General features: G+C 42.9%; 7 protein-coding genes across 7 annotated transcripts; 2 read left to right on the plus strand and 5 right to left on the minus strand.

Moving 5' to 3' along the window:
• Positions 1-188: 188 nt before the first annotated feature.
• Positions 189-1,193, minus strand: SAMD00019534_109430 (hypothetical protein; the record flags this gene model as incomplete). The annotated part of the gene is made up of 1 exon (XM_012893972.1): positions 189-1,193. The coding sequence occupies one exon, from the start codon at positions 1,191-1,193 to the stop codon at positions 189-191; it is 1,005 nt and encodes a 334-aa protein (XP_012749426.1).
• A 754-nt stretch (positions 1,194-1,947) lies between these two features.
• SAMD00019534_109440 (hypothetical protein) lies at positions 1,948-4,720 on the minus strand (the record flags this gene model as incomplete). Its single annotated transcript, XM_012893973.1, has 3 exons — positions 1,948-4,112; positions 4,271-4,520; positions 4,598-4,720. 3 exons carry the CDS (start codon positions 4,718-4,720, stop codon positions 1,948-1,950), a joined length of 2,538 nt encoding a protein of 845 aa, XP_012749427.1.
• Positions 4,721-5,970: 1,250 nt separating this feature from the next.
• SAMD00019534_109450 (hypothetical protein) lies at positions 5,971-7,617 on the minus strand (the record flags this gene model as incomplete). The annotated part of the gene is made up of 3 exons (XM_012893974.1): positions 5,971-6,613; positions 6,681-6,791; positions 6,857-7,617. Coding segments are annotated over 3 exons (1,515 nt in total), but the record flags the coding sequence as incomplete, so codon positions are not given.
• A 450-nt stretch (positions 7,618-8,067) lies between these two features.
• On the minus strand, positions 8,068-10,332 carry SAMD00019534_109460 (hypothetical protein; the record flags this gene model as incomplete). The annotated part of the gene is made up of 1 exon (XM_012893975.1): positions 8,068-10,332. The coding sequence occupies one exon, from the start codon at positions 10,330-10,332 to the stop codon at positions 8,068-8,070; it is 2,265 nt and encodes a 754-aa protein (XP_012749429.1).
• A 559-nt stretch (positions 10,333-10,891) lies between these two features.
• On the plus strand, positions 10,892-11,473 carry SAMD00019534_109470 (hypothetical protein; the record flags this gene model as incomplete). The annotated part of the gene is made up of 1 exon (XM_012893976.1): positions 10,892-11,473. A coding segment is annotated over one exon (582 nt), but the record flags the coding sequence as incomplete, so codon positions are not given.
• Positions 11,474-12,814: 1,341 nt separating this feature from the next.
• Positions 12,815-13,739, plus strand: SAMD00019534_109480 (hypothetical protein; the record flags this gene model as incomplete). Its single annotated transcript, XM_012893977.1, has 3 exons — positions 12,815-13,000; positions 13,161-13,533; positions 13,615-13,739. The coding sequence occupies 3 exons, from the start codon at positions 12,815-12,817 to the stop codon at positions 13,737-13,739; spliced, it is 684 nt and encodes a 227-aa protein (XP_012749431.1).
• A 577-nt stretch (positions 13,740-14,316) lies between these two features.
• On the minus strand, positions 14,317-15,615 carry SAMD00019534_109490 (hypothetical protein; the record flags this gene model as incomplete). The annotated part of the gene is made up of 2 exons (XM_012893978.1): positions 14,317-15,348; positions 15,412-15,615. The coding sequence occupies 2 exons, from the start codon at positions 15,613-15,615 to the stop codon at positions 14,317-14,319; spliced, it is 1,236 nt and encodes a 411-aa protein (XP_012749432.1).
• Between the last annotated feature and the right edge of the window lie 1,250 nt (positions 15,616-16,865).

Genomic DNA, 16,865 nt, shown 5'->3' on the forward strand with positions numbered 1-16,865 from the left:
GATTGGAATAAGGATGGTGGATGGATGATGGATGGAAGTGGCGGGAGAGAGAGAGAGAGAGTTGTGGCGTATATGAGAGAGAGATAGAGAGACAGAGGGTGTTACAAAAGCATTGCCAAGTGAATGAGTTGGGAGGGATGATGGATTGATGGATAGGTGGTTGGGCAACATTGCCACCAACCAATGACTTAGAAATCGGCATCGAGAATAAAGGCACGTGATTGAGCCGATGATTGGTTCTGACCGGAGCTCTGCTTGGCCACGCCACTCTTGGCGTACTCTGAGACTCGGTTCTCAAAGAAGTTGGTCTTGCGCTGCAACGAGATCATCTCCATCCAGTCGAATGGGTTGGCCGAGTTGTATATCTTCTTGTAGCCGAGCGAGACCAGCAGACGGTCGGCGCAGAACTCAATGTACTGGCTCATCTGGCGGCCGTTCATGCCGATCAGATCGACGGGCAGCGACTCGGTGATGAACTCCTTCTCGCAGGCGACGGCGTCGCGGATGATCGACTCGAGCACCGCGGCATCCAGACGGTTGACCAGCTTTTGGTACAGCATGCAGGCAAAGTCGCAGTGCAGACCCTCGTCTCTGCTGATCAGCTCGTTGGAGAACGACAGGCCGGGCATCAGACCGCGCTTCTTCAGCCAAAAGATCGAGCAGAAGCTGCCGCTGAAGAAGATGCCCTCGACGGCGGCAAAGGCCACGAGACGCTCGGCGAACGACTTGGAGTTGGAGATCCAGCGCAGGGCCCAGTCGGCCTTCTTCTTGACGGCGGGGATCGTCTCGATGGCGTTGAACAGCTCCTTCTTGCGCTCGCTGCTCTTGATGTACGTGTCGATGAGGAGACTGTACGTCTCAGAGTGAATGTTCTCGATGGCGATCTGGAAGCCGTAGAAGCAGCGTGCCTCGGGTATCTGCACCTCGGACATGAAGCGCGTGGCCAGATTCTCGTTGACGATGCCGTCCGACGCGGCAAAGAATGCCAGCACATTCGTGATGAAGTGGCGCTCATTGTCGTTCAGCTTGTTCTCCCAGTCGTTGGTGTCTGCGGCCAAGTCCAACTCTTCGGCAGTCCAGAACGATGCCTCAGCCTTCTTGTACATATTCCAAATATCTGGATACTTGATTGGGAACAGGACGAATCTATCCTTATTCTCTCGCAATAGTGGTTCATCTTGAATCGCTTGCATTATTATATTATGTGTTTGTGTTTGTGTATTTGTATTTGTACTTGTACTTGTATATATGTTTGAATGAATGTATAAGATTGAGTTGATTGTTATCTGTTGATGTAATATTAGGACACGTATTAATAACTTATGCACATTACATTGAGAATGACGTGAAATGTACAAAACTAACGTAACGCACTCGTTCGCGCCCTGTTTGTGTGTGTTGTTCAATCAAATATATTACCGTTTCTTGTAAATGATGTAACTGTGATTGATCAATCAAACAATATATCTATCTAACTTTGATTGGCAAGCAATTACTTCTGTTTATCTGTTTGGTTTGATTGAGTGTGAATAAGTGGATGATGTGTGTGTCTTGTTCCGGAACAAGACTCCAGATCAGTCAGTCATTCGCTCATCATCAATTTTAAAATTGAAAGAAAGAATGGGTTTTGGCGCCAATTTGCAAACACACACATGTTTTATTCAACTTGTTTGTTGATCGATGAATCTGAGCGAGCTTGCTGGGAGGGGGAACGGGAGAGGGCACCTCCTAATCAAGGTGGTCCTAATAAGCATGGTGATCGACGAACCATGTGCACATGTGTATGTGTATGTGCAGGCAGCAGTGTGTTCAACATCACTGCTAGAACGTTGGCGCACAAAACAAAGGTGTTGGTGGATGGGATGGATGGAGGTGACGATAGATGGCAATCGGTTGGAATGGCCACGGCTATGACATTGTTGTGTAGGGTCTGGTCTGGGTGGGTGTTCAGAGGATGTGAATCGGATACTCTTCGTTTCCATTCTGGTGTAGTAGATGCATCTTGCCTTTGGATAGTGGTAGGCCTACGATATCCATTTGCTGTTGCTGTTGTTGCTGTTGCATGCATTTGTTTGGAAGTTGTTGGTGATACGAATATTGTTGTTGTTGTTGTTGCTGTTGTTGATGATGTTGCTGATGTTGCTGATGGAAATATGGATGGTGGTGGATCTGTTGTTGGTCAAAGGCAACATAGTGAGCCGGGGCCACGGCAATGGGGGCAGGATTGAGTGATGCGGCGACTGCTGCCGAGATGGGACAGTCATAGTCAGCTTCACCCCAACCACCATGGTCATCGAGGTTGGAGTCGTGGTCTGAGCTGTCGTCTTGGAAGTCGTCGTCAGATTGTTGGAAGTAGTGGTGATGGCTGTTGGGGCCGTCCACACCAGCGAACTGACCTGGATAGAAGTTGTGTAGGTGTGCTGCTGCTCCTGTTAGACTATCTATCGAGGGCAGTTGATAAAAGTGATGTTGGGCAGTGATTGGTGGTGGTAGTAGATGTGCTGCCACTGATTGTTGTTGCTGTTGCTGTTGTTGATGTTGGAAGAGATGATTGCGGGTTTGTGGCTGCTGGATGATTACAGCTATTGGAAGCTGATATCCATATTGATTACCCTGTATTATTGGTTGTTGCTGTTGAAGTTGTTGTTGCTGCTGTTGCTGTTGCTGTTGTTGTTGTTGGTTGGAATAGTCAACAAAAGATAGTTGTGGATATTGATGATGCGTGTTGTGTGATTGGCTAAAGTTGTCTGTCTGATGCTGCTGCTGATGCTGTCTTTGTACCGATCTTGGTTGTGCTGCACTGCCAAAGAATGCTAGGCTGCCTGCTCCATTGCCACAGACAGCACCGCCACCATTCTTTGAATGTCCTGCGTCCGAAGAGTAGGAGTTGCTACAGCTACTGTTGTTGTTGTTGTTGTAAATGGAAGCCGAGAGCTCAGGCAAGAGGAACTTGTTTGATGAACTAAAGTCATTGGCTTGTAGCTGCAGGAGATGATGCGTGGATGGCAATTGTGGTGTGGCGGCATTGGCCGTGATCGAGGAGGCTGCGCTACCTGGAGTGTTTGACAAACAAAAGGCTCCACGCTGGGGCGCGTTGGAGGGTGGTGGAGGAGTGATGCTGTTTGGGCGATAATATGAGGGCACCGCAGGCTCGGTGAACGAGTGATGCGTAAGATGATGGGATAAAAGATAATCGGCGGCCTTGCTGGGCTCTGATGAGGAGGGATATGATGAGAAGGAGTTGGGGTTGGAGTTGAAGTTTGGTTGATGAGTTCTGTTGTTGAATGCCATGTTGTTGCTGTTGTTTCCTGCTGTGGCTTGACTGCCTCCACCACAACCACCATTGACACCCTGGGGATGCTTAGCGACACCGCTGAGCATTGATGATGTTGACGATGATGAACATGCTGCTGCATTGTTAAAAAGTAGACTTTGCTGTTGCTGTTGTTGTTGTTGGGGTATATCGATTGATTGAGATGGTACGTAGTTGTGTAGATGTTGTAGTAGCGGTAGCGGTAGACAGTGCTGCTGGTACTGCTGTCGCTGCTGCTGTAGCTGATGGTAATATATATCTTGAATGAATGTTGGCGAGCTTGGAATAAGTGACTCGCTGACATCGCATGCCGTGTGGAAAAAGGGATGATTCAATGCCTGTAGACTGGTGATCCTCTTGCGCGGATCCAGCTCGAGCATCTTGGAGGCCAGGTCGAACAATGTGGGCAGTGACGAGCTGAGGTGCGGGAAGCAATCGTTGAGCGACCTGTGACTGTAGTGCTCGAACGAGAAGTCCCAGAGGGCGTACGAGGTGACGCCCGGCCACGAGCACTCGTTGGGCGTTCCAAAGCGCTTGAAGATCAGCTCCAGCTGCTCGGCCTCATTCTTGCCGGCAAACAGATACTTGTTGGTGAGCATCTCCATCAGAATGCAGCCTACGCTCCAAATGTCGATTTCTGGCCCGTAGTTGATGCATCCGAGCAGTAGCTCGGGAGGTCTATAGTACAATGAAACAACGTTGTTTGAGAATTGCTCGTCGCCTTGTGATTGGAATGATGTCGATAGTCCAAAATCTGTAAGCTTCAACTCGCCTTCGCCACTGATCAATAAGTTGGCAGCTGTTAACATTGATTGATTGAGTCCAGGTGGCAATGAGATTGAATGAGAATGAGTGGGATGTCCAGTGAGTCCATGAGTAGAGTTGGAGATAGATGACGATGTTAGTGTCTACGTAATAAGGGACGATTCCAATGTGATGGATGAATGTATGTCTTACGTTTGATATCTCTGTGCATGATGCCTTTGGAGTGGCATTGATAGACTGCTTCTAGTATCTGTCTGATAAAGTTCTTGATTGAATCCAATGATAGGCTGCATGATGGGTTGGATAAGACCTTCCAAAGATCTCCCTCTAGATACTCCATCACAATGAACAGCTCGCTTGGTGACAAGTAGAATGAGTCGTATATATTCACAATATTTGAAGTGTTCCTTAGTTGCTCCAAGTACTTGATCTCAACTGCTCGCTATAGTGTGTGTGTACGTTGATGTGAGTTACGAGGCCTCCACTCTCCTTCATTGACTCGTTAATGATGATACATACACCACCTTCTTTGGCTACATTGGATACCTTCTTCAGCGCTACAACCATGTTGTTTCTAATATCTATTGCTTTGTAGACGCTTCCATATGTGCCTGCTCCACACTTCTCAATCAACCTGTACATTCTTGATGTTTCAGCGTTGGCTCTGTCTCTCTCTCTGTCTCTCTCTCTATCTCTCTATCTCTTTATCAATGTTGATGAGGCTGAGACTATGTATATATATATATGTTGAGTAAAATGGTTTGTTATCATATAGATGACTTTGTCATTGATTGATTGATTGGTTGATTGTGTATTGATTCGAATAGGTAAACCTGGTAATCGTTGTTGATGTTAATGAGGAATAATCGATGATGAGAGATGCAGTTATTGTTATTGTTGATTTGTTAATATTATAAATGAATATATTATTATTTGGATATTGAGGGGACGATGATTATGGAGATGAAGATGATGGTGTTGGGCAGAAGGGGGTCACTATCACTCACTCACTTGCGCACACACAAAATAACAAGGGCGGCGTCAACAACAATCCAATGCAAGCCAAACCAAACCAAACCAAACAACTGGCAACTGCTTGTTTGGGAGGGAGGTGAAACCTGGAGCGAGAGAGCAAGCAAGGACAGTTATGTTATATATGTTGTGCCAGTCAGTCAGTCAGTCGGTCAGTCACATAAGGTTGTTTGTTGTTGTTGTTGGTGAATGCTTCGAGGGACTATTCGCTTGTTGTTTGTGTTTGTGTTTGTTTCTTATTATCCAAAAGTGCCCACGACACGGTTGTTATTGCTGTTGCTATTGTTATTGTTGTGCTCTTGCTGGATGGATGATGTTATTGTGAATGTTGTTGTTGTTATTGCTGTTGTATGTGTGAGAGTGTGTATGTATGTATGTTTGATTGGAGCGTGTAGGGTAAGCTTTAGCACACAATAAGTGTGAATGAAGAATTGAAAGTGACGATAATGTGTGTGGTTGTGAGTGGAACCCTTGGGTTGGATAAGGTCATTCAGTTTTGTCTGTGTGAGGGTTTTTTTGCCGTGGCGAGTAGTTGGTGGTCTGGTAGCTGCAAAGTATTGAGAGGGTACACACGTTGGCACTTTGCCTTTGATCGAATGAATAACATAAACTTCAACTCGAGTGAATACATACATGTATAGTAATTGACATCACTGTGATGATTGATTGTTTATTATTAATATTAATAATAAACTAGTTATTAGGGTTCGGGTTAGATATGCACCAACCACCTCTGGATGTTGTTGATATTGTCAATAACAACAAACCAAAGACAGTGGATGATGACTTAGTAGCTGCCAACCGGTTGTATCATCAGTAGTAGTGGTCATGAATACAACTGGTTGGCTTAGGAGTCAGGTGATCGGTGATGAAGATGACGAGCCAGCACCTCCACCGAAATAGCTAAAGCCCTGGAAGAATGCCTGCTGGGAGGTGCTGAGCTGCGCGGATGTGCTCAGTTTGGCATCGTCCTGGGCGTACTTGGCGAGATGCTCAACATCAAAGTTGCTGATGTCAGAGATGCCAGTGGTCTTTGGCACCAATGGCACGGCACACTGGCGTGCCTCCAGCTTCCTCCATTGGATGTTCTTGAAGAAGGCATGCTGCTTGATCTTCTGAGCGCCACCCACGGTGCCCAGTCGCTTCTTTGGATCCTTGGTCAACAAGGCCGTGAGGAAGGATCGAGCATGGGGCGAGACGAACTTGGGAAACTTGACCTTCTCGTTGATGATGCGGTCCTGGAGCGGGTGGTTGGGCTGCGAGCAGAATGGCAGCTTGCCAACGATCATGTCGTAGAGGAGCACGCCCAGTGCCCACCAATCTACAGCCTTGCCATATGCCTTGCGCTGGAGCATCTCTGGGGCCATATAGTCAAGTGTGCCGCAGAATGATCCTGCCGAGAACTCATCTCTAACCTCCTCCTTTGCCAAGCCAAAGTCAGTTAGGACGATATGTCCCTCAGAGTCCAATAGTATGTTCTCTGGCTTCAAATCGCGATGGATACTAATATATGGATTGGAGGTATTAGCTAGTGAAGGAGTCTGAGGCTGTGAGATGTCACAATACATACATGTTCAATCCATGGAGATGCTCAATGGCGAGGATCAACTCTGCAGCATAGAACTTCATTTGGTCCTCTGAGAACATTGACTCTCGAAGTAGGTGATAGAATAGTTGTCCACTATATGATTGATTGATGTATTAGAATGTGCTGGATTGGATGACAATGATATCAAACAAACATACCCATTAACAAAGTCCATTACAAGATAGAGTCTCTTCTCATCTTGAAAGGCATAGTGAAGCTTGACAATGAATGGATGCTTGACTCTCTTGAGTATATCCTTCTCGGATAGAGTGTTCATTACACTGTTGGTCCTGATGATATGATCCTTTCTGATGGTCTTGAGTGCATAGACCATGTTATCATCGTTCTTGATGACCTGGTGCACCTTTCCAAAGCCACCTCTTCCAACGAGGTGAGTGATCTTGAAGCTTGATAGACCAATTCCGGTGGAGAGGTCAAGAGTCTTGACAATGTTGGATACACGCAGTGGGACATAATCGGTCTTCCTGGATGATGATGGAACGGTGTTGTCATCATCACTTGATACATTGGCATCGGACTCCTCGGATGAGGATGAGAGGCCATCAAATGACTCCTCGTCGGTATGGTCAGGAGATTGGATGGCGAGGGACGCCAATACATCAGCGGCATCAGCACACTTTGTTGTTTGAATCACTGTGGTGAGGATGTTGACAACTTCATTCTTGATAATGATGAGGTCGGTTCCTGCTCCTCCACCCTCGTCTCTGTTGTCTGCATGGTTGGCAGCTTGTGCCTGAGTCTGGGGATCGATTGCTGACGATGAGGGCGTGATCATGGGATATTGATTAATTGCAATTGGTGACATAATAGTCGACAGTGATTCGGTGGCTGGTGCCGCTGATGTATATAATGGTCGATAAGGCTTATTGGAGTGTAAATTTTGTTGCTTGTTGTTTACTTGATTGATTATCAAGTCTATTTAAACCTATTCACTAAACTATATTATAGGTATATTTAGTTTGAATAGGTATAGACAATAATCAAATAATAATAAGGGTTATAATATAATATTTAGTATAAGGTAACTACTTATTATATGTATATGTATATGTATATGTATTTGTTTGTGTGTGTGTGGATATTTGTAAGAATGACCAGGGAACTCAAAACAATGTGTGTTTAAACAATATATTCCTTCCAGATTAGTCATTTTAATAATATTATTATTAATAAATAATTAATTGTGGATATATATACCTAAACTTTATATATAAATTTTATTATTGTTATTAGTATTAAAATAAATAAAATACATTTTATTTTATTAATTATACTCACTCCAATGATTCCTGGATTATTGATTGATTGATTGAGTGGAATAATGAGTTACCTATAAGGTGGAGTTGGTTTAAATAGATCTTAGATACTCAACCATCAGGAGATGTCCTCTCTCGTAGGCTTCTTCAAACAGTCTTGCCATCGTAACATCCATGTTGGGAAGAAGAAGATGGTCCATGAAGTATTGGAGACAGACTGCTGCCTTGTATCCACGATCCATGGCTGAGGCACAGCACCCAGGCAAGTGACTTTTGGCATGTACCGTGAGACTATAGATAACTTGTCTTTTATCCTCTTTGTCCATTCTATTTATAATACCGACATAGGCCTCCAACATTGGAAGGTGTCCACATGCAATGTATTTAAAGAGTTGGCTTCTGATATGAGGAAGGGATAGGCGATGGACATGCGATTGAATGATGTAGTCCACCATGTCCGTGTGACCATTCTCAACTGCTTTGTAGAGATCTGACATGATCCACTCTGCTTTGTAGTTTTCAACGATGAATTTGAACATCTCCATATGTCCGTTGATGGCTGCTCTTTCCAATGCTGTTCTATGGCAAATATCTGGTTGGTGTTCTTGAAGGAAGCGAGCAATCTCCAAGTTGCCGTGTTGAGCTGCTTCAATCATCGGACCCTCAGATGATGGAAATTGGACATTGCCAAACATGTTGTAAAAGTCGCGAACCAATGATATGTCATTGAAGCGTTGAATTATGACCGTCAAGGGATTGGTATGATGATTGGTGGTTGGCGCCAAACATCCAGAGTCGAGCAGAACTCGAGCTTGTTCCGCAGTGCCAAGATATACCATCTCTTGAAGACCAACACGACGTCCAGTCTCTGCAAGTACTGCGAGAACGTCGTGACGATTGCTAATTATGGCGTTGGCCACCACTTGATCGAGTTTTTGTTTGTTTCGTTCCAATAGTACCCTGATCAGTCTAATGTCCTTGATTAGCATCACCTTTGGCTCCCTCAACACGTGTTGATATTCATCAAGTTGTGAATCAAAGAACTTGGTCTTGATGAATTCGAATGTATCCAGTGTCAGACCAGGTGAGAACAGTATGCCATGTCCATATTGGATGTTGTCGTACGATGTCAGGCGTCTGAGCAGTTCAATTGAAAGAATTGATTCGTCAATTGTATGATCAATTAGCCAGAGTGGACGTTTCTTGTCGTCGGCAGCAGTAGACTCACCATCATCAACGTCATCGCCATCGCCCTTTGGAGAGACCAATGGACATTTGTCAAGGATAACAAATGCTACGTCGACAAAGCCGTGCTGTAGCGCCAATCCGACATGGTTTTGGTAGGTGGCTGGTATTTGATGTTCAATGGCCCATTGTGTGAGCTCAACGTCTCCATGACTGGCTGCGGTCAAATAGATGAAGTCACCTGGAAGGTGTTGGCGATATCGTTTTGCAAAGAATAGGCCATCTGGTGTCATCAGTGAGTTCAAGAACTCGGTCTTCCTGTCAAATGAGTAGTAAAAGGCATCTTTGAGATATTTGCTAGTTCTTCCAACGATCGTCTCATGACTAAAGAAGCAGTCAAGGAGAGGTATGTTGTTCATGTGATCCATCATGATATTGTAAAAGGCGATGTCCACGCTGAAGATGGGTACTGGGCCGCCGAGAAGCTCGAGGAAGTCTGGGAGTTCGTCGCATGTCAGTGCCCCAACCAACTGATCACGAGCCTGCACGGGTTCGTTCTGGGGTTTGAACAGGTGGCATTGCGAGCGTATTGTTTGAAGCATCTTGAACGACCGGCACCCCGAGTACATACGGACAACAGAGATAGGCTCGAATTCATTGACGTTGTCAACCTTTCTGCTCCAGACGTCGAGTTGTCTGTTATTGTTGATGAACTCGAGTTCGGACAGTATAAGGTGTAATATATCATGTCGATCCAGAGTGACTAGATCTTTGATCTGTTTGCAAATGACCAATAAGGTGTCGCGAATGAGATTGTTGTCTCGGTTGAACTTGAACAGATGTCGCACCACATTGAAGTTGTTGGTGTTGATTGCCACTTTAAGAAGATGACCAAGGTAAGGAGTGTTACCATGAGGATGTGCCTGGACAAAGACATCAAAGTACTTCATGAACAGGTCAGTCCTGCCATATCGCAACATTGTTGACAGACATCGCTCCTTCTCAAACTGTTCACCTGACATGATGTGTGTCAGTGGCACACCTGCTGCCCTCATCAACACGACATGTATCTGATGCACATGATGCATGACATTCAATCGTATCACTCTGCTTTGCAACACTGTCTTTAGTAACTGATCTATCTTCATTGTATCATTGTGTTGTTGTTGCATGTTTGTGTGTGTGCGCGAAGATGTGACTCATTCGCATATGACTTTCAAAGCAAGAGCAGGAAGGTCAGAATCGATACCAATTTTTGTCGTTGTTTTGTAAAATGTGAAAGCATCCTGCTCTTGCTTTGAAAGTTGAACATCAACACCTCTTCATTCAGTCAGTCAATCATTCGACATTATATCTTATATATATATTATCTTTGAGAATGATCAACAACTACTATAACATTCAGAGATACATCAGTCGATCAATAACATTGTTATTACTGATAACTTTATTAGTCTCAATATCTCTTGCACATGATCTAAGGCGTATGTCATTTGATTGATTAATGATGGTCATACATTGATACTAATTCAACTCAATTGATTGATTGAACAATGTAGCTTATAATTTAGGTGATCCAATCAAACTTGAATGTAGGAATAGTAAAGGTGACTGGGGAAAAGGTCCAGTTTGTATAGATGTACGTTATTATGTGATCAATCACTACGTTAGTTAATATTGCTTGACTAATGGATGACTCACTCACCGCTCATCAATCAATGGACTCGATCAATCAATCACATCAACATTATTGTTCAGAATCACGAAGAGTTAACATTCTTTTATGGAAGGGATACGTTCTTACATTGTGGCGTAGTTGTGGACACTGATGAGTTCTATAGACATTTGGTCAATATATCAAGACAGGAACAGGCATGGGAATGCCGCGTGGCAATGTCGACAGACGAGACAATCAATTTATACTATCCACTGCAGATCCCCGTGTGGGGCATTGAACAGGCCGATCATCTGGACGTGGCCAATCATATCAATGTGGTGTTCCACGCCGACGAAGGACTGATCAGCGCCGTGTCCATATACCCGATCAAAGACAGACATCTCGACATCCGCACCAAGTCTGTGATCTCATTCCACGGTCACATCAAATGGTTCCGTGGCACATCGTTCGAGGAGCTCACCTCGTACAACCCGGATGATGAGGAAGGTCGTTCATGGAAGCTATTGTCATCGGGCTATGTGCCCATGGTCTTTGTGTTCCTGTCCACGCTCATCTTTAGCTTGTTGGCTGCTGCACTACTCTACAAGTTTACATTGAAACCAAGATTGATTCGAAAGTATCTAAAGAATGATTGATCCAATAACATCGTTTCAATCCAGTCAATCAATCAAACATGGTCATGTCTTGGACAAGCATGTCACTTCATCGTCCTTCAATGGACGCTGTTTCAACTGTTGGCGTCACAAACCTCTCGCCTTCTCTCTTGAATGTTTCCATCCGTTGTACAACCAGGATAGATCTTTGATTGATGGTCTTTGTGATCAGTACCATTCACACTCAAACACTTAAGAGGTCTTGTGGACCTATTTTTGGTCTCAGCGTTTTGACCAATGTCAAAATAGTGCAGAAAAGGGTTCTGCTAACTTTGTTCAGTGTCGTCTCAACTGTCTTGAACGTGGTGGGGTGGTTCATCGTCTGTCTCGTAAGCTTGATAATCTACTCCTCTGCTGATGGGCTTCGGAAAACAGCTTGGTGCCCTGTTTTGGGGGCGCATTGGACCTTTGGGGTCAACTCAACAGCATCAACAAACAACATCAACAGCTCAAGTCTTGTCTGTCTTCATCATCTTCAAACCAAGGTAACTATACTCAATTAGTTAGTAATCATTCATTCTTTAAGCAGCTCAACAACAAACAGAAACACAGTAACAAATAATCAAACATAATATTTATGTAGGTCATTGAACATCACCATCTCATCAATCAATCAATCAATCAAACAATCAATCGACCAATCATAACAAGACATTACACTCATTCATGATCATCCCAACCATCATTCCATCCAGTAGTTAGTTGTTCAAGTAAATCGATTTGATCAAACACTCATCACTCAATCCCTCACTCAATCACTCACTCCCCTCAACTCATCAATCAATCACTCAATCACCCAATCACATCCACCAATCCCCACATCACACTCACTCACACACATTAATAATAAGGTTCATTCATGATCACTTTGTTTGGAAGAGTGATGATTGATTGATTGAATGAATGAATGTGTTTAGTTAGGGAGAGTGACCTGGAGAGAGCCGTGTGATCGTGTGATCAGGTGATCGTGTGCAATCACACCACATGCATGATTGATCGTATGGACCATCCATCCAACCATCACACATCACCATCACTACCATTTATACTCATTAAACATATTTAGACTGTCTATCTATCTGTCTGTCTGTCTATCTATCTATCTATCTGTCTCTATCTATCTGTATATATACATATATATATGTATGTGTCGATCCATGTGATGTGTTAATGTCCAATCAATCAAACATATATTGTGTTACCAATCCTGTTCAATCACTTACCAATCTCACTCCACTCAACCAATCAATCAATCCAATCAAAAATAGTGATTAGTTGGACTTAAGGAAAACAAGGAATATTATATAATTATAAGATAAGAAGATGTCAAAGCTATTAAAGTTGGTTATTGTTGGAGATGGAGGTGTTGGCAAGTCAGCACTCACCATTCAATTGACACAGAATCAGTTCATTGCCGAGTATGATCCAACCATTGAGAACTCTTACCGCAAGCAAGTGGTCATCGATGAAGAAGTCTACATGCTCGATATCCTAGATACTGCCGGTCAGGTATGAATACGATCACTTGATCACTCAATCACATCGATCACTCGATCACATCAATCATGGAATCATTCCATCATTCAATCATTCCACCACTCAAACACACTCAATCAGTCAATCATGGAATCATTCCACTCACTCAATCAATCAATCAAACAATATGTAGGAAGAGTACTCAGCGATGAGAGATCAATATATTCGCTCTGGAAGAGGATTCTTGATCGTTTATAGCATTGCCTCGAGACCGAGCTTTGAAGCAGTGACATCGTTTAGGGATCAGATTCTGCGAGTTAAGGATTTGTCGACATATCCAATGGTGATCATTGGTAACAAGGTCGATCTGCCAGATAAGGAGCGCAAGGTCAGCACGCTGGAGGGCAAGGAGTTGTCCAAGAGCTTTGGAGCGCCATTCTTGGAGAGCAGTGCAAAGTCACGTGTCAATGTCGAGGAGGCCTTCTTCACGCTGGTTCGCGAGATCAAGAAGTGGTCCACCAATCCAGAGAACCAGGAAATGACACATACAACCAAGAAAAAGTCATGTATCATCCTTTAAAACAAGTATCATCATCCTTATATCGTTCGTTCGTTCGTTTGTTCAAACAATCCACACAACCATCAAGACATCGTCACGGCAGCAGTCAACACTCTAGGCAGCTGGCATTCAACTCAACTCCCCTCCCTCCGCAACTATATACTACTCTCCTACTCTCTACTCCTCAACTGGCATGACCCCGGTCAGATCTGATAACAAAAGGACAAACCTTTTTTGTCTGTCTCCAAGCGATACAAGGGTCATGTCCCCTCCAGCAATATTCATCCAACCTAACCAAACTTGATTGATCACCTTGGACAACAAACATCATCAATGAGTATCAAACCATGTCTAATACGATATGAAATATTCAGAGATGACTTTGTGATCACGACTATCAACAAGCAACCCTCAATCATCCAATCATTCAATCAACCATTCACCAACCAAGTGTACATTTACAGCCAGTCAACAAGGAGTACGAAGTAAACTTCTTCTTTAATCAACTTTGTCTGTCTCTTTTATTCCCAAAACTCTGAGATTTATTGATTGATTGAGTGTGAGATCACATTGATCGTTCCAAAAAAAACAGTATTATTCCAGAAAGAAATAGACCATAATTATTCTATTGATCAATTTAATTAAACTTTATTAACTATTATGTATATTAAGTCCAACAAGGTCTCATCACAGCAACCAACATCGTGAAGAACAATTAGTCAGAGACCTGTTCTATCAACCAACCCATCAATTAATTATATTATTATTTTATATTATTAGAAATATATTTTTATTTAGTCGTTTCGAGGTTTGATATATTGTTCCATGTTCTAATGTTCTCTTGGAGATGATCAAGACAACTCTTGGTCTGTGGGAACAACTCAACCATTTGACTAAAGAATGGCTCACCAATGTATATCATAAAGTTGAGGGAGTTCTTGGCTACGGTGGTCTTGGACTCGTCCATCCAGTCGGTCGTGGGGATGCCCAGCTCCACCTCCTTCTTGCCCTGCAGGAAGCTCTCGTGTCCAATGCGCTCGCACCACAACTTTGAGATATCCCATGGTTTGGCAATGTTGGAGATGTCGGCCGCGTGCAGGATCAGCTCCATGAGGAACTGGCGATCTTGAGAAGTGCTGTTGATGTACTTGAACTGGTTCATCTTCTGCTCGGTGACCTTTTGTTTCAGCTTGGTCACCAGGGGAAAGTGCAGGGACATATCTGTGGCGATGATCGAGTTGATGATTGATGTGCGGAACTCCTTCTTCTCGTCCCACTTCAAGTTCTTGAGGAATTGGAACTGGTCCAACAGGGTCCACATCAGCTGAATGTGATGGTTCTCCAAAACTGACTTGTCGTTGTACTGGATGGCCAGTGGGTCGAATGTATTGACTAAGAATGCGTTGTTGTAGCCGGGATGATTGAGGTCGTGGCACAGTCCGCTCAGCAGCAGCGCGATGATGTCCAGATGAGTGAGATGCTTGCCAAATCCAAAGGTAGTGAGGTATGTGAATATTGTCTGAGTGACATCGAATGCATGATAAAAGTTGTGATATGAATGGCTGTGATATAGTTGTCTAACATGTATAATAAATTGATTCAACTTGATATCGGATATCTTCAACTTCTCTGGCATCTGATAATACATAAACATTGATTGTAACATTGATATCAACTGTTCATCAGAATGATTGAATGGGTCATATCCCCAAACTTTCAGATGTTCAATCTCCTTATTCAAATTGAACAATGTACAATGATTCGAAGTCTTATGTACCATCAAGTCATTATTACTATATGTCTTTAAAAGTGATCTAGCAATCTATAGATTGATCAAACAAATTAGTATATATTTTTGGAATATAAATAATAATTAAATACTTACTGGATTGAGATCAACTTGATTACTTATTTGATTGGCTGATGGACCGTAGAGGTCATTGTTGGATGATATTTGAATGAGGATGTTTTCCAACTCTTTCTTGAGTGTTGGGTTGGTGGCATTGAGTGATTGATCCGAGATAAGCTCGGACAGTGAATTGGTGATTGATTCCAGAGGTGACTCCATAATGACCTTGTGTATCAGCATCTTGTTGTTGTCCAACTTTAATTGACCGACTTGATTCTTTAATAATTGTATCTCTCGCTCTTTCTCCCTCACTAACTGTTCATAATGATTAAGTCTGTCATCTGTTGTCGTCGAGTTTGATGAGTTATGATTGTGATGATCATTCAAATGATTGGATTGTCTCTTCTTCAATTTAAATATAACATTATTTAGGAAATTATCCTGGTGATAATTTGATAATGTTGCATTCATTCTAAATTAACTAATTAATTAAATAATTATATATATTATTATTATTAATTGTATTGTATTATTATATATTATATATTAAAAAATATGTAAGGTAGATTATTTAAAAGGATATATATATTTGGTTAATATATAAATATATAAATTGATTGATTGATTGATTGGAATTGGATATGGAGATGTATGAATCACTGTCTTGGTAATGTTGGTGATGGTAGGGTCAATGATGATGGATGGATTGGCGGCAATGTGGTCTGAAGACATCACACCCTGGCACACATTCAGGACAGCGTCATTAATAAGATCACTTCTCTTGATTGTAATCACTGTTGATCAAGAATGGAGGAGTCAGTGTGTGAGTATAGTAGAGTTGAGTTGAACGTATATGTGTGTGTGTGTGACTATTAATATAACAAAGATTGAAAGAAAGAGAGTGAGAGTGATTGAAGGTCATATGATGATTGATTACAAATTGTTTAAGAATGGATATCTTGGTACTGGAGACATGATACACAAACACCATTCTTGATCAATACCCACTCTAATCAAGAATGCGATAACACTCGCCAAATCCCTACCCTATCCAATCAAATCCCATCCAATCCAATCCTATCCCTACGTCCATGTGACAGACAGTCCTAGATCCCCTGGATGCTGGTTGATTGATCATGTGTTAGTGAGCGTGTGTGAGTGTGTGTTGTTGAGAGTGAGTGAATGAGTGTGAATGATCAGCTGATCGAACAGTGTTTATCACACACACACACAACTTACCATAACACGGACCACTTATAACTAATGATAATGCATCGGAGTGTGTGCCCGTTGTTACCACATCCTGTCTACACTCTTTCCTAATACGGTTCATTGTGACCCTTCCTTATTGGAGAGCTCCGAGTGACTAGGATGTGGTTCGCAGGCAGTTTGATTGATTGATTGTTTGTTGTTCGCAGGCAATCCAGTGTATCTCCATTACCTACTCTCTCTCTCTCTCTTTGAGTATGAGTGTATGAATGTGTTATTCT

Source organism: Acytostelium subglobosum (assembly GCF_000787575.1).
Source record: "Acytostelium subglobosum LB1 DNA, scaffold: scaffold29, whole genome shotgun sequence".
NCBI classification, from domain to species: Eukaryota; Evosea; class Eumycetozoa; order Acytosteliales; family Acytosteliaceae; genus Acytostelium; species Acytostelium subglobosum.